The 21255-nt window shown below is 47.4% G+C and overlaps 1 protein-coding gene across 4 annotated transcripts in view; it reads left to right on the forward strand.

Annotated features, from left to right (window-relative positions):
- Positions 1 to 3182: 3182 nt before the first annotated feature.
- LOC144154870 (casein kinase II subunit alpha-like) overlaps positions 3183 to 21255 on the forward strand; it is a 40909-nt gene continuing 22836 nt past the window's right edge. For 2 of the 4 annotated variants that reach the window (XM_077685946.1, XM_077685949.1), the window contains exons 1-5: positions 3183 to 3339; positions 4379 to 4425; positions 9816 to 9988; positions 13762 to 13873; positions 16606 to 16707. In XM_077685946.1, the coding sequence (XP_077542072.1) occupies positions 9894 to 9988; positions 13762 to 13873; positions 16606 to 16707 (309 nt within the window). In that variant the 5' untranslated portion in view covers positions 3183 to 3339; positions 4379 to 4425; positions 9816 to 9893. Of the gene's footprint in view, positions 3340 to 3571; positions 3664 to 4378; positions 4426 to 9815; positions 9989 to 13761; positions 13874 to 16605; positions 16708 to 21255 lie in introns of those variants that run through there. The other 2 variants (XM_077685947.1, XM_077685948.1) reach the window with 2 other exon arrangements.

Genomic DNA, 21255 nt, shown 5'->3' on the forward strand with positions numbered 1-21255 from the left:
ACGTACCCCCCGGTCTGTACCTGATGACCCTGAAACCATATGATATGTGCCCCTTCAGGCGTATGATTCGCAATTATGCGAAGGACCTGGCGACATTTCCTCCTCTGATAAAATTTCGGCAAGCCTCTTGGGAATCGGTCATTATTATTGCGCGAGGATGGGAAGAGATGGCCAGGACGATGGCACCCCTTCCGCGCGAGTCGGATCAGTGGTTTTGATGGTTGTCATTGCTATGGGATTACTACTGGACGAGCTGGCTGCTGCTGTGTTACACCATTGGTGGGTCCGGCACTGTCCACGTAGATTGTAGCAGGGTGGGAGTCCCACGTTTTGGGGAGGTGTTGGGCTCGTCGAAGTGTTCTGATTGATTGATTCTGGGGTTTAACGCGCCGACGCAACGCAGGCGATGAGGCGCGCCGTAGTGGAGGGCTCCGGATTAATTTTGACCACCTGGGGATCTTTATCGTGCGCCGAAATCTCGTACACACGGGCGTTTTTGCTTTTCGCCTCCATCAGAAAAGCGGCCGCCGCGGCCGGGAATCGAATCCGCAACCTCGTGCTCAGCAGCAGAACGCCTTAGCCACTGAGCCACCGCGGCGGGTCGAAGTGTTCTGCGTTATTGATCGTGTTCCGGATGCATATTTCTGAGGAAGGGATGGACGTGAAGGCATTCTCTTATTTCCCGAGGGATGTCGAACAGATCTTGGACCGTGGTGTGTGTGTGTGCTGGGGGGGGGGGGGGGGGGTGTATTTAAAGGAGCCATGAAGACAAAATACAAGTTTGTTTTATTCGAAAGATTTCGTGTTTTGTAGTGTCCCCAGCGCTTGTCCGGATGCAAAAGATGTTTTATTCACTGAGAAATCAACCAATTTACGTTAAAATTTTGATTTTCCCGCTAAATCGCGTGTTTCGTGGTCTTCAATGACATCACTGGAACCGACCGCTCTGCAGCCCATTGGAACACGGCCGGACTGGAGGAGCGGCGAACGCGCATGAAACTGTGCGCCCGCCGCTCCTCCAGCCCGGCCGTGATTGGAAAGCCTTGTTCACCGTTAGTGAACCTAGATGGCGCCATCATACCGTGGCAAGCCGTTTTCTGCCTCTGGTTTGTTTTTAGATGCGAAGGGACCTCATTCACTCGCCTTGTACCTGCATCCGGCGTCGTCGTCGGCGTCCACCCCTCCCCCATTCTCTTCGCCGCGCCAGCTGCGCTCTCCGCCGCTCACCCCCTCTCCTCTCCGATAGTGCACTCTCTCGCGAGATAGTGTACTAGAATCAATTCTAGTACACTATACTCGCGGGGTGCATTGGATTGGATTCGATTGGATTTGGATTGGGTTGGATTAAAGTGGATTGTGTTGGATTGCGTTGCGTCATAGCCGCGGCAGACGCACTGGCGCCGGCGCGTCCCCTCACCGTTATGCGCGCTATAAAACGCGGTGCCTGCGCCGCTCCGCTCCATCGTTCCAGCGCCGTTCCTCCGCTGTCCAACGCTGCAACGTGAACCCCCTATGCGTCGAATCTACACAGGGGTTCCCGCGAGGGGAGGTGGGAACTTTTTGACCTGGCTTGTTATTGTTCAGGGAGAAAATAATCGTTTCGTGAAACAGAGTGCTCGCTCGGCAAATATGGTCACGCAATACACCGTTGCGTGCGTCAATCGGCAAGTGTTGTCTTAAACTACCCCAAAGCCCCACAGTCCTGTGCAGCTAAACCATGCAAGCACAGTGCGCGCAGTGCCAACAGCAGTACGCATCGGTACTTGTATGTTTACGTGTGCTTTCGTAACTTCCACTGTCGATCCCAACATTTTTGCTGCTTTAAAAAGAATGTGGCCTAAATTTAAGCGCAAATAGCCCGTTCGGCAAGCTTATAAGCAGTTATAAGCTCTGCCTACTTTGCGTTTGCTTTTGCCGGCCTTCGCCAATCGCAGAGCTGGCTGGTATGACATCATAGGTTTTGTTATGGGAAATGAGCGAGTGGGTCGCATGGCCTTTCCCTTTTTTCCTAATTATACAGCTTATTTGAGCGAAGTTTACGTTAAAAGTGGTTTCAGTATGATTCTAACAAGGCAATCTTTTGAATGAACAATACTTGTGTTTTGTCTTCATGGCTCCTTTAAGGTGGCTATGCCTGTTTCCGTCCTCGCGAGGCGCACTTGTTGCGCGATTCTCTGTGCATTTACGAGCTCTTTCATGGTATTGCAGACTCCCGGAGACATCAGGCGCTGGTTGGACGTAGTTACTGGTAGGCCCAAATATAGTTTGGTGCACTTACGGAGAGCCCGACCTAGTCTGTCCTCCTGTTTGGACTTGATGTTCAGAAAAGGAACGTACACGTGACGACAAAGGCTTGTACCAGTTTAGTGTTTTCGGTCTCCTTCATTATTCCGTGGTTTTTGGAGGTCACTCGCTTGATTATCAGGGCTACCTGGTTAGCCACCGCTAAAAGGCGGCTCACCGCTGTGGTGTTGTGTTCCGTGTTGTACGCCGAGAACACGGATTTCCTGTTGGTGATAGGCATGAAATCCACGTGCAGTTTCATCGGATCTTGTGTGGGGTATTTGGGCCACTCGACGTCTAGCTTGCGGTTGAGTGACTGTATCCGCCATCTCTTAGTGAGCGATTGTCTGATATCCCACATGTAGAGCAGGTGCGAGTCAACAGCTGACTCGCCTGGAGCTTCGATTTTTCGCGTATGGTGTTCCACGTCCGATAACAGCTCTAGCGTCCACCACTCAATGTCCACTGTGATGGGTTTCACCTGTTTCTCAAGTCGTCTTTGTCTGGCTTCTCTCCATTCGTGCCAGTCTGCAAGCTCAACGTCTTCTCTCCTGCCTGCCACATGCGTCGCCCCATGCTCGTCTGTAAAATAAAGTGGTAACTTCTGAGACTTTCCTCTAGGTTTTCTTATTTCTCCTCCCTAACAGCAAGTGCAAGTTACGACTGGTTTGTATTTCCCGGCTTTCAGGAAACCTGCACGCTTTTTCCACTTTTTCTCTTTCTTGTAGGCAGTATGCAATTATGTTGTCGTTTGGATTTATTAACAATTGCCATGCTTCTAAGTAAATTTACGTGAAGAATGAACGTGTCGTTATTGTCGGTGTCGGCATGAAAAGTTTGTTCACCCTGCTGGTAGCGCTAGTGGCGTTAGCGGAGTTAGTAGGTGGCGCGTCGGTTCATTTCGTGTTCTTTGGCCTCGATTTGATCTCGGCGGGCTGTCCGCCATATTGCAATGTTGTGCGGCGTTCGATCATCTTGAACAGTAGTTTTCCAAAGAAGTACCCCTTTCCGTGCGTTGTTATGTTGTTCTACGCGAATTCTGTTGCTCACTAGCCGGTACGTTCCAAGTTTTATGTTCAGGCGTGGCCTAGTCAAGTGTTGTGGATCGCAGCCGTCTGTGCAGATTACTGAATAAATCCGGATTTCGTAGTCCGGCGCCCGATGCCACACCAAAGCCGGTGTCCCGTGTGACGTCTTTAAAGTGCAGGGGCGACTTTTTTTACGAGCTTTCCGAAAATTCCGCGAATGGTCCGTGTGGCTTCGACTGTCGCGCTGTTAGTGAGTGTGTATTTATGCGCTGAATTGGCGTTTTACGCCTCGCAAGTGTCGACAAGGTGCCGAGGGACTCTCTCTAAAGCAAGCCTGCTAGCCCTAACGTCCGTAAGTTAACATGTGCTTTTCAGTCATTTTCTAAGCCTCGCTAAGCGGCAATTCATTCAGCGTTGTTAACCTTCGAAGTCAGAGCTTCAGTGCACCGGTGGTAACTTGTGATTTTTCTGCAACGCTGACTTCTTGGCGCGATAACGAGGTCGAACCTGGGTGGCGGCAACAAAAGTCAGTATCGCTTACCTCTTTGTATGATGCTTAAAGTGCGATGTTTATCGACTGCTGTTGTCTGCTGTGAAGCCTGCCCTTTCGTTGTTTCCTGTGAGAGCCTCTAACGGCGAGAAAACATGCGACATATACCTGGAGCTACCGACCGTTATAGTGTGGTCCGTGCTTGCCTGTCCGCCGGTGGTGCCGTAACGAATGTCGTAAGACGTGTGCCATGCCGGTGCCTTTCCGACATGGCTCTCCGGTCTAGTGAAGCGCTAAGAGCGCGTTGAGTACGGCGAATTGTCGCTCCCCGTTCCAATTAGTGAGTTGTGGCTGCACTAACCGTGTGGGGCCGTGAATCCTCTCCCCGAAGCTTCCCCCGTGTAACCTGTTGCGGCAGTTGCTGGCTGTGCACTCGACGCGACTCCGTGTGTAACGCCTTCGTGTTCTTGTAGGCCCATCGCATGTGTGCATGTCCGTTTGAGGCCTTGCGAACTGTTGAATCGGGTGGCACTTAAAAAGACGCTTGCCCGACACCTCGCTGATTGTCTCCCTGCAGGAACGCTTGCCTCAAGATCTCCACTAACGTGCTGCTTCTCCAGATTGGTACGTTTTTTTCCCCTCATTTTTCTGCCGCATTGCCTACTGATTCCAGAGCATGCACTGTGGTCAGTGTGGTGCTTATGAAAGAACGTAGCGCCTTTTTCTTGTTTGTTTCGGGGGGGGGGGGGGGGGGGGGCATTTCCTGACGCTAATTGGCGGAAGCCGAGTATTGAAAGAATTCCAAGTTCATTGCGAACTATCTGTCTGTTTTGTGTTAGTCAAAATAACTAGGCGATTTGGAAGGGTTTCATGACTGAAAATTTCGCTGCGTGATGTGACCAATGCACGTCTGTCCTGACTCCTACTCGCAGTGAAATTTTCAATTATCATTTATCAAAAGCCCAGCGCACAATGAGCTGGAAGCTTTAAACGTGCACAGTTACACCTTCCAGTTGTGCAGCATGTAACATCTCAAGTATGTGAATTGATGCTGTGTGGTTGTGTTTTTGGTGGTGCCTCAAACACTCAAGGATACAAACCATGCAGCAGCACCATTATGAGTTCTGAGCGAGCACAGTGATTAAGGAACGCTTGATTTGATCCTTCAAGAAGACTTGTTTTTAGGAGGTCGTTTGGCTGTATACAACAGCGCTTTCTTTTTTCAGCCAAACTGCGTGAAGTGCTAAGAGTACCACTTTTGAGACTGGTTCCTTATGCAGACTGCAAAGGGTGGGACTGCCTTCAATGTTGTACTGTGTGGCTAACAATTTGGTTCAGATCCATGTACCCGCTGCGGTGGCTTAGTGGCTAAGGCGTTCTGCTGCTAATCCCTAGGATGCGGGCTTGATCCTTCCTGGCTGCCGCGGCCGTTTTCACGGTAGAGCCAAACATTGAAAATGCCCGTGTGTCAAGATTTCAGTGTGTGTTAAAGGTACCCAGTTAGTCAAAATTTATCCGAAGCCCTCCACTGCAGCGCACCTTATAGCCCAGGTGTAGCTTCGATGCATTAATCCACGAAAGTTAAATGCATTAGTTTTCATTGCTTTTGAAGTATTTAGACAACTGAGTAGGGATCTAAAATTAACGGTACTGCTATTCCTTTGTGTAAGGAGGGTAGAGCAGTGTCTTGCATTGTGTCCCTAGGATGGGTAAAGCATAATGCAGTCACCACCAATGGGGGCCAGCAGCATTGCTAGCTTTGGCACAGAATAGGATTTTTCAAATAATTTAAGCCTTTATTTAAGATATTTTCCTCTGCTAGCACAGTGCGAGGTTCTCCGGCTATTGTGGTGTCAAGTTCCTTGCCGGCGGCTTATCTTGACACGTCGTAATTTGTGTAGACACACCCTACTCATTTAGTGCCAGTTTGGTGCAGAACTATCAGCTGGATGCAGGCCTATGTGATACGTTGCACATGTGTGAGGGTTTGTCCTATTTGCACAGTTGAATACTTGTATGATAAATCCTACTTCAGGGCATATCAGAAGCACTCATTTGACGGCATGAAATATAATTGTGCTTGAAGAGCACGTTCACATTGCCAGGGAGTTCAATCTGAAGTTGTTTTTTGGTGCAGTTCTTGGATATTTCTGGTAGCGATGGATGAGTAGCTTTAAAACTATGCCATGCAAAAAACCTTTGTAAAAGGAAATTGTTTTATTACAAGGTGTGTAGCTAACTAGTCATATTTAAAATGGAAATTACTTCGCACAATGTGCTTATTAAATTAGAACTAAAAGTTAAGACATGCACATTTGTCTCGCCGATTTGACAACTGGTACATTGTAGTGTGAGTGTGCCAACTCGGATCTGTGAGTCATTGGTATGTTGTGTGTGGAAAATTTATAATATTTTTGAGTGTGGGGGTTCCAAAAGGTTGCAATGATTTTGAAAGATTGCATTTAATTATCGTTGGTTGGGACAGACAACTTGAATGATTGTGGGGTTAAGGGAAGCTTGAGCTCAACTTTAGCACCTATCATGTACAGTGCAAAAGTTATTGCCACCTACTTAACTTTTACATGTGTGTCCATTTACTGGGTGTTTGTTACCTTTGTGGCGTGCTTCTTTTAAGCCAGGATGTCTATATTGTGTGGTGTGCACCTTATATTCTTGAGCATGACCCCTTGCACTGATCTAAGCTTTCTTTCAAGACATCTCGTAGGATGCTAGGTGTCAGCCCGACAAGCAAGCACAAGTGTGCGTTGATTGTATGCTCCTTTTTTTCAGTGACCAAGGTAAGCTGCTTAATGAACGCTACCCAGATCGTGCTAATTACACAATTTATTTTTCGGTTTGGTTTTCTGCAGCGTTCCTGCTAGTTGTACTAAATTTAGGTTTTCTTGCGTTTTGGTTACACTTAGGGCTGTTTTGTAGCTCGGCGGTGATTTCTGTTTATCTTAAAATTGTCTTCATATGTATCCTTAAAGGAGCACTGACGCGAATTCAAAGCTCAGATAACTACATAAAAAGCTTCCTTTGTATATGGAGATACCCGCCAGGAAGTTTCAATCGTAACCATTCAGTAGAACATATTTTAAATCCATTTTAATCTTTGCGCGCACAAGAAAGCTCAGTACGGATACCCTTTCGGCATCGGCATCAGCATAACTCGTTGAACACCGCGCACAAAACTGCTAACATCAGGCTCCCGTGACGTGGCTGAGGTGGCTGGCTGCTGTTGGTGTGTGCTGCTCTGCCTTGTGCACCACGTCAGTTTTTGGGACTGACTTCATGGTGCCCGGGAGAGCGCAGTCACTACTGGCCTGAGCGCGCGCGTTCGTGACAATCGTGGCGCGACAAGAACAGTGATGTCAAGCGTGCCCTCCTGGCGGGGCGGCCGCCTCGGTGTTCGTTCCATCGAAACCGAAAGTGACACAAATAAATGAAGTTAATGTAATTATTTACATTGCAATCGACCATCCAATGAGCCACTGCATGATTAGTGGGCTAGTAGGCACCCATAGCAGTGAAAAAAACGTCACACAGAAGTTTTGTGCCGGTACTTCAAGCCTACTATGCTTTCGCTATACAAATAAATTTTTTGCAGGTAGTCTGCAAAATCACTGAAAGAAAGGTTGTCTTCAGCGAACTTTCAATTGTTTTGTTGCATTTTCTTTTTTACTTCACTCGTAGCAATTTCACGATGCAGACATCTGGCTGTAACTACTTGCATTTCGATAAACTGCAAGCGAGCAAAGTTGCCTTGGGGTATAGTGGTATCCAAATACATAACTACTATGATACCAGGTGGTTTCATCAGTGTGGGTTCAATTAGTCATGCTCTCCTGAACTCTGTGCCAGTCTTTTGTGATCAGGATCACAAGGCAAAAGTTATACTTTATTGGAGACAAGCATAAATTAGATTCTTTTATTTAGATCCTTGAATTAAACTTGTTATTAACTGTCACACATGACAGCAACTGCTCACTCATACAAAAGCTTCATGTACAGCTGCACAGTGTTGATATTCCTACATAAAAATGAAAGAAGCACTCATTGAGTGCTCTTTTAATTCATGATCAGTAGTGCAATTCGCAGCATGGATAGACCGCACTTTCTGTATTTACTCGTGTATAAGCTGCTCTCGTGTATAACCCCCCCCCCACTTGGGGATGGAAAAATTTGAAACAAAAATTACGGAGACCTATGCAATCACTGAGAGCTTACTCTTATAAAGCACTGCAGTAAAGCATATTGTAGCATAAAGCAAAACCTCCAGCGAGGTTTTGCTGTTCGCTGCACATTGTCATCAGCTTCGTAGTGACACTCACCACTTCTGTCCTGTTTTTCATGGCGACTTGAGTGCCACTGCATCTCCGTTACGTGGTCAAGATTTGGAAGTATGCGCATTGCTTGTGGAGTCTTGCGTATCATGTCACGAGCTGCATGTTTTCAAACGTGGACAAGCGGAGGCAGCCCTACACTGCGGGTTTCTCGAGTGGTAGAGAGAGAGAGAGAGAAAAAATTCATTTGCCCTTTTGTCTAAGGCCTCCTCATTACAGGGGGCCACTGGATTTCCTCAGCGGCGGGTTTTCCAGGGGTCTTGCAGTGCTTATCCCACACACACACACGCACACACACACAGACAGACAGGCAGACAGAAATTGAAGTGGTATATCCATTGCAAAAGAGGCATTATCTGTTTTCTTGGCAAGCTCGGTAATTTGGTTTAATATGATTTTGGTGAATAACTAGTAGACATGTGCTTTTAGGCAAATAATTCAGTACTAGCTCTTGGACTTAGTGGCATTGTCTTGTAAGCAGGTTCATTCTGCTGTTTTATTTGATATGAGTTGAAGTGAACCTGCTGGTAGATGATGCTTTTTTACTTGTCAAGTACGCACCGTAGCATTTTCGAAGAAAGTACCCCAAGGTGCTAATGCGGATGGGAAATGTAAGGAGAATGTCTGCAGCTTGGCACTTTCAGCTGCGTCATTTGGCGTACGTAGCAATTGCATAAAAGCAGAGAATGAGGCAGCAGCAAATTTGGTTGTCTTGATATAATTGCTGCGCTGCAACCTACGTTCACACCCACAGGTTGAAGATCTCTTGAGAGGAAAAAACATTCTGTGTGGGCACGTTTACTTGAAGCCCTTTCAAGGGAAGTCTGGCAGTACCAAAATTTTTATCTATGGTGCAGGCTTTGTGCGCCCCTGCACGTTGCGCGTCTACAATGGCAAAACATTGTTTAATGTGTTTTGTGTTCAATCGGAGGGACTTGTTCACATCTGAGGGTCTTGAGCTGCAGGCTAGGCCGGTTTCTAGAAGCCATTCCCCCAGCCGCCCAGTCTCCCGAGAATTGTTTTCTGCACCTGCTGCGTGCCATCCTTTCTGTCCCCTGTAGTACGGCCATTGTGCCACACTGTAGAACAGCGCTCAGCTATGGGTGGGGTGTGTGGTCTTCTGTCAGTCCTTTTCTTTTTTTTTTGTGTTAACTAATTTTAGTTTTTCCACAATTTTTTTTAATGGTTTGGTTGAACCACATACGTATATTTTGGCCTCAAAGAGATGGTAAAAATGTGTGTAATCTATATAGAGAGCTGTAGAATGGCTATGAAGGGAGCCAGGTGTTTACATTATTGCTTTTCCTGAATGCCGTTAGACAATGTCTGTGTGTTTGTGTGGGGCCGGGGGGCCAGGAGGGTGGCTTGCGAGGTGTCCAGGTCAGTGTTGCCACTCTACCCGCCGCAGTGGCTCAGTGGCTAAGGCGTTGCGCTGCTGAGCACGAAGTCGCGGGTTCGATTCCCGGCCGCGGCGGTCGCTTTTCTGATGGAGGCGAGATGCAAAAAACGCCCGTGTGTACGTGATTTCGGCGCACGTTAAAGATCCCCAGGTGGTCAAAATTAATCCGGAGCCCTCCACTACGGCGCGCCTCATCGCCTGCATTTCGTCGGCGCGTTAAACCCTACAATCAATCAATCAATCAGTGTTGCCACTCTTGTGTGTTCCAGGTTTGGGGAAGCACAGGCGGCTTGTGCGAGAGGTCAGGGCACCGAGGGAGACAATTCCGGAGCAGCAGGGGCCGCCAGATGCCTTTGCCCAGCAGGTCACGCGTCTATCCAGATGTCAACTCCCACAGGCCGAGGGACTACTGGGACTACGAGTCGCACGTCGTCGAATGGGGGTAACTCCGCCCCCGCTTCTTTCTTTCCCCCTCCTGGCCGTTGGGCCTGGTGGAGGGGTATGAGTGCAGCAGTTCCGAATGCTGCACTGAAGCAGCAGCCCACTCTGGCAATATTTGGCAAGTGGCCTTCTGCCAAATGTTGCCACCTTTGCAGGCTGGCCACAGAAGGGAGGGGAAACAGCGTGTGTTCAATTTTGCACCCATACACTGTGTGCAGTTCGGTGCTGCACGAGGTCAGTACAGGCACTGTTGTGCGGAGAGTAAAACCATGTTTTGAGCCGGTCACAGCAGCAAGGGCAGGGCCAGTGTCTGTCTGCTCCTTGCCTTGTATTGCACCCCCGAAAGGGCCCATTCCTGTGGCTACAGGCCCAGAACGTGGCCCCAGCTGCCAGCGTCTCATGGAGAAAACAGCATGGGTTTTGAGGTTTAGTTTTACTTGTGCCTACTGCGAGTTACAAAGGCACTCACTGCCTTGATTTGTTTCATACGCAGAGTTCTGCACTTCTGGACAAATTTGACAAAAACCTGATAAACATTAGCTGGTTCCTTTGTTGAAACATCTGTACCCAAAGTACTCCCGTTTGGAGGGTGTTTATTTGGAACAACCTTAGTGGCATTTTCTTAACCTGGAAGTGCAGGACATGTTTCATTCTATGTGCACCCTTCTACTTCGTAAAACATCGGCTCCCTTGAGACAGCAAAATGATGACTAAGGGATTGGCGTCTGAATATGTTCTGGAAAGGCAGCATTGTATATTGGCAGGATCATACAAGGAGTCGCTGAGAATGGGGTGGCCATTTTAGGTTTTCACCTGAACGAAAGCCTCGTACCGCAAATATTCTTATGCACTGTTATGCAGTTTTTCTTTAGGACGTTTCAAAGGGACACTTAAGCATATTTGTTTGGAGGTTTAAATGCAGCAGTGTTGTGCAGGTTAAATTTGTCAACCAACGGTCAATTGTTTAACCACTATTTGACCATTTATGGGAATTTCGGAGCCTTAGCTTACGTGCAATGGGTGGTTGAAGATAAAGCAGCATGCACCATTCACGGCCGCCATGTAAACTACCATGATGATGTTGCATGGCGTTGAAATGTGTTCTCATGCTGTCTGCCTGAAGTTATTTCTACCCATTATTTGGCAAACACAAGCTTCACGTTTGTTCTTGCACAGGTTCTTAAACATACTGGCAGATCACTAAGTTTAGTCCTTCAGACTGCCCTTGCTGGTGTGTCATCGCAGTCATCAGCAAATCAGCAGGACGGATGGTGCGAGGGAAACAGCCCTCTGACACTTCTCCAGAAACCCTCATGACTGGCCAGTGACTGGCACCATTCTCTCATCCCTTCATAACGGTGGAAGGCCTGTGGTGACTGACAGCTAAACATTCCCTGACACGAGGCCGGCTTTGTTCTGACTTTGTTTTGTAGTTTGGGGATTCCAGTGATCCTTTTCACTGACAGTGGTAAAAACACACGTGTTCCACTCCATTTCCAGCAAAACTGCTTTGTCGTAAGGTGTTTTCAAACTCTTTGCCACCTCCCTCAAGGCACCGACCATTTCGATTGATGATTTCGGTCCCAAATTCTATTGTGTTCAAGTAGGGTTGCCACCTTTCCCCGAAGAAAAAAACCGGCAATTTGGATTGGGGAGTGGGGGAGTAGAAGGTTGAATTTGTGTTGAAAAAAAGACGCCACATTTTTTTTATTTACATGCAATGCCATTTCTTGTAGCTTTTCCCTACAGAGAAAGCAGCATAACGCTTGCACTGAAGGTGAAGGCACATTCGGCTATTGCACGTGCTGATCGCGCCGGCGGCATTTCGTTGTGCTGTTCCTCCTTTTGGTCCCCTTCCATCTCGGGAATCGGGCTCGGCCGCGCATTTCCTCTGCTTGCGTTTCTTATTTGCACAGCTTGTCGACACTTGGTTGTCGTAGTACATGTATTTACGCTGACGAAAGGCCAAAAATATATAGCCGCGACACAATGGCCAAAAAACCGGCCAATGTCGGCCGGTTTTAGGTACAGACCGGCAACCGGCCCGCTGTCTAAAAAACCGGTCAGGCCGGTCCAAAACCGGTCGGGTGGCAACCCTATGTTCAAGGCATTTCTCACACCCTTCATGTTGTTGCTGGTTAAAGCACCGGCCACATGACAACATTGTCTTTCATTTCCTTACCTGGCTCTAGATATTAGCCTTTCGAGGTGGGAGGTGGTCTGAAAGCAAATATTTAAGGCAGCTCGAAAGCTGTGAACCAAAATGAGGTGGAGGCATCTTAGCCTTCAATTCAGCATCCGTGGTAATTCTGGGACTAGTGCCATATCCTCCCCTATTGGTGCTGGGCAGTCATAAATGAGTTGTAATTGCCATGACAACGCCACTGCCATGTTGAACCTGTAGGTGTTGTGGTAACAAAGTGAGGAGGTGCAGCCCGGGGGCTGGGGTAGGAGGCGATGTCGTCCCCGGGGTTCTCCTTGCTGTGCTCGCCTTGCTGCCCGCCAAGACGGGCACGCAGCCATGCCGCCATACGTCGCACTGTACAGCGATCACGGTAGCCGAAATGGCATTTCAGCACTTTATTCATGTTACAAAAATGCTACTGTGCGCAAACACAGCGTGCGGCGAGAAACACTGATCAACAATATAAAGTAGCGAAAGGTGACATCAAATACAGTACACACACACCGTATAAGTCTAAATATAGGTCGAGATTTTTCACTAAAACTTTTGCCGAAAAGTCATCCCTCAACATATATACATTGGCTTAATTTTTTCCTCATTTCTCGGCCGCAAGGTGAGGGGTTCAACATATATTCCAGCTCGACCTATATTCCGACTTATACGGTACTAGTTGTACAGCTCTTTGCATGACACCAGCCCTGTTGTTCAGCTTGACTTCATGTTATATGAACAAGTATCTCACTTTTTGCTGAAACAAAGCAATACCACTTCTTCCTGCTGAGCAACCTCTCTTTTTTTTTTTTTTTTTTGTAATCCTCAGAATGCTGACATGAGATTTCTCTTATGTTACGACGCGTGCGCGAGCCTGGCCCCCTTGCCTTCCACTGTTGCTCTGGCAGCAGCAGCGACCGTTGTTGCACGTGCGCGCCTCCAGTCGTGCTGGGGGAGGCAGAAAGAAAAACAGTGTAAAAGGAGAAGCGTTTTGCCTACATAGTGCCGCTGCGACTAGGAGCGAGTAAATCGAATCGAAACGAGCAAAAAGTAACATTGGCCTTCCAAAATCTCAGCCCTTGTGAGGTGCTGCCGTATAAAGATAGGTCACATTGTTCAGAAGTGTCCCCAGGAAAGTGCTAATACTATAAAATCTTTTAGTGGCTGTAGTCTCCACTGTGGTTCTTCAAACCTTAAATTTTATAAAGGGCTCTGAAACATAAACTGCCAAATATTTTTTGCTGTCAGTAAGTGCTTGGAAAACTGATAGCTACAAATAAACTTGGAAGGATGTTCACCGTCCTTTCAGTTCTGCTCAAAAAGCATTTCAGCACAAGCCACTTTTAAATGCTGTAGCCTAAGGTGTCACGGCACTGTAAGGATGATTGTCTGCATATCTGTGAAGCACTTAACAGCAGCTTAGCCAGTTCTTAATCATTGCTGTGAGCTTTCGCTTTTGTGGTGCATGCTTTCAGGGGCAGCTAAAGATTGGAAGTTTTCTAATTTTCACAAATCTGGCCACTGTGCATATTAGTGCAAATTGTTGCAAGTGAAGATTGATGTTCAGGTGTGTGCAAAGCCTTATTGTTTGGTTCCAGAGTTCAAGACGACTACCAGCTGGCTCGAAAGCTTGGTCGTGGGAAGTACAGCGAGGTGTTTGAGGCTATCAATGTCACCAACAATGAGAAGTGTGTAGTAAAAATATTAAAGGTAAGCCCCAGCTTTACCGCACACTTTCTGCTCTGTGTTGTTCACCTTCGTTCTCAGGCAGACACTGCACTCATTAATGTCTGGGCTGCTGTTGTTGTGGCCACTCTTCAAGGGACCCTGCAACACTCTTTGAGCTGTGCAAGTAAACCTGCGCGACGTTCAGATTACACTGCCAGGAATACCTGAGCCAAATATTGCACGTGCACGTGAAGTGGTGAGCGCGCAAATTGCTGTGAAAGACGCAGAAAACCCAACTGCGCTGTCTTCAGTTTTTCTCATTATGCACCCCTGGCATGACCTAAACGATGTCATTTGGGCCATGGCTGTCCCATTGGCTGCTGCTGGTCAACTTCGCGGCTTATTTCTCGCATTTCCTGTGGTATCTGCTGTCGTCGGTGCTTTGTACCAGCCTCTTCTGTGTCTGAACTTGTACGCACAGTTTTGGAATTTATTTTGTGTTTTGAATGCGTGTGGAGTTTGAGTGACGACCTTAATACTCCCCTTTCAACGAGACCACTCGACAACAAACGTTTATTGCTTCAAAAACTCCCTACCAGCCTGAGCGCGTGCTTGCGAGCAGGCAGCAATGCCTGCTTTTTTGTGGCCCCAGACTGAAAATAGACCCCTCCTCGTGCGGAGAAGAGGAGAAAACTCCTTGGCGTGTGATATATCGAAGGCCGCCGAAGGGAACGCCGTGGGCCACCCCCCTTCTCCGGGAGAGAGCACACAGCTTTCGTCGCGTTGTCCGCGGTTGAGTTAACAGGGTGTCTAGCGACCGGGAAAACCGGGAAAAGTCAGGGAATTTTTAGCCACCGGGAAAAGTCAGGAAATTGTCAGGGAATTTTTGAATCAAGTAGTACCAGTCAGGGAAAACCACTTTGGGGCCTGTCCACACAGTTTTAGAATAGGGGAAACCAGTCGAACGCAACGCGAACGCAAACCGAACGTAACACGTTCGCGCGCGACGAAAGCGTGAACCGCATGAAACGTTTTCTGGTTTTTCTGCAAGGGAAAACGCGGCGCGTATGCCCGAGGCGCGCTGACGCCGCCGCGGAAACCTCCCGCACGGTGCGTGCCGAGCGGCAGGCGGTGGCAACATGGCGGTAGCACCGGCCGCGGAGTAGTGCGGTAGCTCCAACGGCCGCTTCTGACCACTTTAAAATGCTACTCAAGGCACAAACGCACTCGCTTGTGCAGGAAAGGAGCCACCGCAGGCACGAAATCGTCGACGCGGCCGTGAAAATACCGTGCACGAATCACGTGCAGAAACTCGCCGTGCGGTCCACGGACCTGGCTTAGGTTGCTGGGTGTATTTGCGGCAGAGGAACGTCTAGGTGGTGCCCAAATCGCACGCAAAACGGGGCCTTTTCTCCAGCGAATTTTAAAAGGCAGCGTTTTTGGGGGGCTAATTTTGAAAGAACTTCCTTATGACATCAGGAGCCAGAATTACATAATCAAAAAGAAACATGGTTTAGCGCGAACCCAGTGAACCGCATGGGGTGTTTACTGCTCGCGAAAACGCGCCGCGCACATCACAGGCGCGCTGACGCTGCCGTGGAACTACCCGCACGCTGCGCGTGGTGCTGCCGGCGGCGGCAACATGGCGGTGGCTTCGACCGCGAAGTGGTGACGGGAGCTCGAGCGACCGCTTCTAAGCGCTCTCTAAAATGCCGCACAAGGCACGCACGAAGTTGCTCGTGAGGTAAAGGAGCTTATAATGTGGGCGAAAACGGTACAATAAAACGTCATTCGCGCCGCTACTGAAAGGGCCCATGCAATACCTGCCGGGGAGGTAAGCCTTAACAAACATGTCTGGCGGAGCCAGCAGGCTGCCTCCAGAGCTTCGAAACTGCCGCCATGAGGCGCGCGGCTCCCCATTGGCGCAAGTCGTCAGGCTCCTCCCACTGCCGCGCGCGACGCGCGTCATTTTCTGAGCGAGGCAGAAGCTGCCGCGTGCGCGAATCGTCGACGCGGGCGTCAAAAAATCGCACGCGCAACGCACCATGCCGTTCACGTTGCATGTCAAGCCAGGACAATCAAGAAAAAAAGCAAAAGGTGCTTGCTGAAGCGCAACTTGAAGTTTCTATCCCGCAAGATGAAATAAACTCTGAAGCCGTAACTGAAGGCAAGCAAACCTCAATGAGCAAAGTGAAATTAATCAAAGTGCATTTTGAGAATTAGGGCACTTGCAACAAATGTGTTTTTCCGTATGATCGAATGTCTTTTCTCTACGCTTTTTATATGCTTCACGGACCGTTTCCATAAAATGGCGCGTGTTGTATTGGTCAGGGAATTTCAACTAAAATGGTCATGGAAAACCTGGAAAAGTCAGGGAAATTGAATTACGAAATTTGCTAGACACCCTGGTTACTTAAGAGGGAAAATTATGCGCGATTTTTCATCGCACAAGGTTCGGTGATATTGAACGGATTTCCATAATCCTTTGGGGATGGTATTGCTGGGGCGATAGACTTTACCCCAAAAACCATTCCGAGTAGTTGATGGTAAGTGCTGCAGGGTTCCTTTCTGGGTGGCATTTGTGAGGCTATCTGTTCTACCAAAGCAGAGCTGGTGTGCCTGTCTTCTGGGGGATAAAGGGTAGTTGTGTGGAAACTACTGCCCAATGTTTACTACAGTACCAAACTGCACTCTTTAGTTGCTGATATATTTCTGACGTTCTTGCAGCAAATGGGCTGCCCTTCTCATTTTCTTTCTTTGTGGTTCGTTAACAGCCTGTGAAGAAAAAAAAGATTAAGCGAGAGATCAAGATATTGGAAAACCTTCGTGGGGGGCCAAACATTGTCACATTGCAAGCAGTTGTCAAAGACCTTGTGGTGAGTTGGTGTTTCTTTTTGTTTCAATGTAGTTGGTAATATGTAATAAAATGCTTATTAAGGAATTTTGCTTTGCCTGAAAGCTCAAAAAAATTTTAAGAATTCTACATTGAAAGGAAAATACTCGAAGGTATGTTTTTCACATCAACATTTTGCAGTTGTGCCCAGTAAATCTGGTGCTTCTGAAATAGCTTGAATAGTAAAAAGTAGGGGTGTGCAAATACCAAATGCAGCTCTTGAATTGCATTGAAAAAAGTGTGATGTTGAATTGAATAAAACAGTGACAAATCTATACTGTGAGCCAAAAGCTTTTTTCGCACAAGAGAAACGGGGCAGGAGTTAAGTTTCCAATGCTGTTTCATAAGTGTCACGATTTTCTTTTTCGATCAGGGAGTTGTGCTGCTGAGCCAGAGCATGCAGGTTCAATCTCGGCCTTCGTGGCTATTTTTCTGAAGGAGGCAAGGACGAAAATGCCCATGTGTTGGGAATAGGTGCAGTTAGAAAATATCCCCAGCCGCTCTATAGTGATTCGCCATCCTTTGCTGCGGCACGCCTCACAGTCCAGGGGTCGTTTCGGTGCATGAAACACCCAGAATTATTCTTTTTCCATCTAATCAGGCCAGGATGTCGGTGCACGCATGGCCATTTTGCTACCCCAGGGGAGCCTTGATTTCCCTATTTTCTAAGTAAATTCTGTATCCTCCACTCCCCTTGCGGTATAAAATAGGTTGGATGCGGTATAAAATAAGTTGGATGCGGTATAAAATAGGGGTAACTGCAGTCTCCTGTGTACACATTCCAGACTCTAGGGTCTGGAAGGAAGGAAGGGGGGGCATAACTCTTTTGGTTCAGCCTAGTGTCATGGCTATTACTGGTGATAAGCATTCTGTTTCATGGTTTTATCGTGTCAATTTTTTTTTTTTTTGCATCAGGGGCAGAATTTTGGGTTGTCGTTTTCAAAAATATCCCTTTTATTTGTTTCATGTCACATCTCGTCATCTGCTCTCAAACAATTGGGGTTCACTCGAAATGGGTGTTTTGAGATGGACAAAATTGAGAATTCCACGTCTGGCCTTTCGTATGCTTGGGGTTTCTCATGACAGCCAGTGCAGACCTTGCATTATTTCCAACAGATGTAGTCCCCCAGACGTTATGACTAGTGCCTGCAGTCACAAACGTTGCTACTCAGGGATTCCCATTCAAATTAATATGCACAAAATGAAGTGAACTTTGCTCCAACAAAATTCACGAGGCTTATGGAGAAATGTTTTCGTGAAAACTTTGTTGTCGATTTGGCAGACAAGTTAAACTGAGGAGGAAATATGAAAGCCTTGCATTTGAGTAATTGCTCTGTGCAGGCTGTTTTTTCTGCAACAGCGATGCCGTGAAGTGATTTACATCATCATCATCATTTATTTTACCCTTACGCTTATAAATACCCTTATATTTACACAAAGGACAGCAGGTAGTCCGTTTGGACTGATGCTTCCTGGCCTGGTCTCGCTGTCATTTTCTTTCAATAATTTCGGCAACTTCTGCTTTTTGTTTTTTCACGGCAGCACCATGCTTACAATTCAGGTTGCTCTTGCACAAACAAAGCCACCCATGACAGCATCGCTTCAACGCACTGGGGACTGAGATACAGCTGTAAAGATTGAATTGGCTTGGTTGTGGCTAGACAGCTAGTCACCTTTTACAAGTCAATGTTAACATCGTCATTGCCATCAATTCGCAGCAGTGAAATGTGGACACTGGCATTGCGGGCTGCTTCAGGTGTAAAAAAGTGATACGGTCGAACCCGAATGTATCGAACCAGTTCACATCGAATTATCCTTTATGTCGAACTATTTCTGGACACGGTATATTTTCAGTGAGAATATATAGCTACAAAAAAAACCAGCGACAACCGATATATCGAATGCCAAATGCCACAAAAGTTGGAAAGTGAGTGTAGAAGTCGGAGAGGACATGTAGCCTGCGATTTCGTCTTGGGAACCCGGAGAGAAACAGACATTTAGGCGGGGTGTTAGAGGATTTTACTTAAAATGCTCTCAGTACATTCTGTCGCATGTCACTGTGTTCCGTTCATTATGGTTTTACGAAACATTCTGTAGCCTACTGATTGGAATTCTACCCCAATAGTCATTTTTTAAATAAAACTTCAAGGTCTTTCATGATCTATTGGCTCATGCAGTGAATGCATGTACACACTTGCACGAATTCTTTCGGTGCTTGTCTTGAGGCATTTCATAGTCACTGCTAAAAGACATCTGTGCGGCAGAAACTCGTCTGCACCGAAGGCGTTTTACTTGTTAACACATTTCTGCGTGCCCAGGATGCTGCTTTTGGGGCTCCTCGGTTGTTTTGCTCCCCCTCTAGCAATATTTCTCAAATCTTAATGCTAGTTCTGGCTGCTCCAAAAGCTGCTCTAAAATGACTCGACCCAATCACATCACTGTGTCTTGGGCAGCGAGGTTGTTCAAGCAGAAGATACAGGACCATTTCGTGTGAAAGTAAAGCAGTTTCACCAATAAAGTGCTCCTAACAATGCTATGTGCTTTTATGATGTTCAATTCCTTAGCTTGCTTATATCGCATTACTGATGTTTTTTTTTTCTTTTTTGTGAGTTTGACATAACCGGGTTTCACTGTATTACAATAGAGTAGGGGTGCTATGAATGTGTATTCTTCTCAGTTTCAGATCTCGAACAGCATTAGAAAGTAATATTTTTTGGTTGAAAATTTTGTTGGAGCGGCACGATTCATAGAACGTTGTTGAAAGGAAATTTCGTGCAATAACTCTTGGGGAGGACTAATTGAGAATCGGAAATGATTTCTTCATAGTGAAAATTTTGCTGGCACGACGTTCGATGTAGTGGGGATTGACTGTATTTGCTGTATTATCGGTTCCAATGTGTGGGAAGGAATGGTGCTTTTCTTTTTTCCCCCCTTATATGTGGAGTTGCCCTGCAAGCTTACCAGCCTGTTTGAAGGGTCCTACCACCTTTGTATCAAATCGTAAGCGTACTGGGTGATCACATAGCAAGTGCAGAGTGAGGAGGATCACTTTCCATAGTTTCCGTAGCAATGCCAACTGTATAAGGCCTTAGTTCAGGGTCATGGTTCAGATGAGATTTTACTGCTGGCAGCGACAAAGTTAAAAAATTGCTCAGCGGTTGCAGCCCGGTTATGACCATTTTGATGTGGATATATAGGCAAACACAAATGTATCGAACTCCAAAAGGATCGCGAAATAGCTCAATATATTGATAATTTGAAATATAAAATATGCCTGTTTGAAGCTTATCTCAAAACTTTGCATATTACTGAGAGCTTTCGGACATCGCGACAAGCAGTTGCTTATTGATTTGTCCTTCATAGCGCAGCGTGATGACTAGCAAACGTTTATTTAAATTGAAATGAGAGTCGCTTGCTTATTCTTCTGCGTCATAAAGTTCACCACACTGTTCTTCTACTCATGAAGGCCGTCCCAATGAGAAAATCCGGCGTTGTACACTGTGCCACAATAGTGGAGAGTCTGAACACTGATGCAAGCTTGGCTGCAGTAGGCAGTTGGGAACGTTGTCAGGTTCGCTAGTAGGGTCCGCTTCTTCGGCATCGGTGATGTCCGCCACAGCCTGCACATCGTTGTCAGCACTCGCGAACTTGTGTGCCGTTGTTTCCTTCGAAATGGCCCATTGGGAAGGCTGGAAGTTCTTTAAATTCTCTCTTGAGGCACTCAGCGCAGTTTTCGGTATTCGAACACTTCTCGTCTGGAGCCGCGCAACGCCTCTTTGTTGCGCTCCAGATGACACGCTCCAGATTGGCCGGGCCATCCGTGCTGCCTGTGCCTTTATGCCGGGTTTGATGCGCACTATCGCGCTGAAAAGTGCTGCGAGAAACTTTGAATACCTATGCAGCCACCATCTTTTCACTGGCCTCTACCTGTCGAATAATGTCCACTTTTGTCGCTAAATCCATATTTATTCCGTTTTTTTTTTTTGTGACCAAGGCTCCGAAATGCGGGCCACGGACAAAACAAACATGCGACACGCCACATCAATTCCCCTGGTCAGGCCACCGCTGATAACGGTGAAGCAAGCTGAAAACATGCCAGAAACTTGTGTGCTTCCGGTCGGATTTTCCTGCTCATTGATTGCCTTTCGCACCCAATCACTCCCCACATTCTCGCTGCCATGTGGCTGCCCCTCATGCTAGTGTGCGAGCTGCAGGTGTTGAAGGCCATCGAAAAGACGTGACGCCCGCCTCATTGACGCCGAGCGTGGATGAGGCAGGCCTCATCCACGCCGAGCCTGCAAGAAATCATCCCATCCACTCCGTAAGGAGAAGGGCGCTTGCAGGAGCACTTGCGGTGCAGTATTCAATATGTCGACTCTTGCCGTTATCGGGAGTTGGATACACGCGTACAACAGCGCTATACTTTTGCATGGGATTTCCCAGGGGATGTTCAGACTGTTCGATGTGTCCGTGTTAGACTGTAGTTGCAAGTGTCATTACATGCACTTCTTGCCAAGGGAGGGGGTGGCCA

The sequence above is a fragment of the Haemaphysalis longicornis genome, unplaced genomic scaffold (genome assembly GCF_048455015.1).
Source record: "Haemaphysalis longicornis isolate Haplotype H1 unplaced genomic scaffold, Haemaphysalis longicornis Haplotype H1 scaffold_1, whole genome shotgun sequence".
Lineage (NCBI taxonomy): Eukaryota > Metazoa > Arthropoda > Arachnida > Ixodida > Ixodidae > Haemaphysalis > Haemaphysalis longicornis.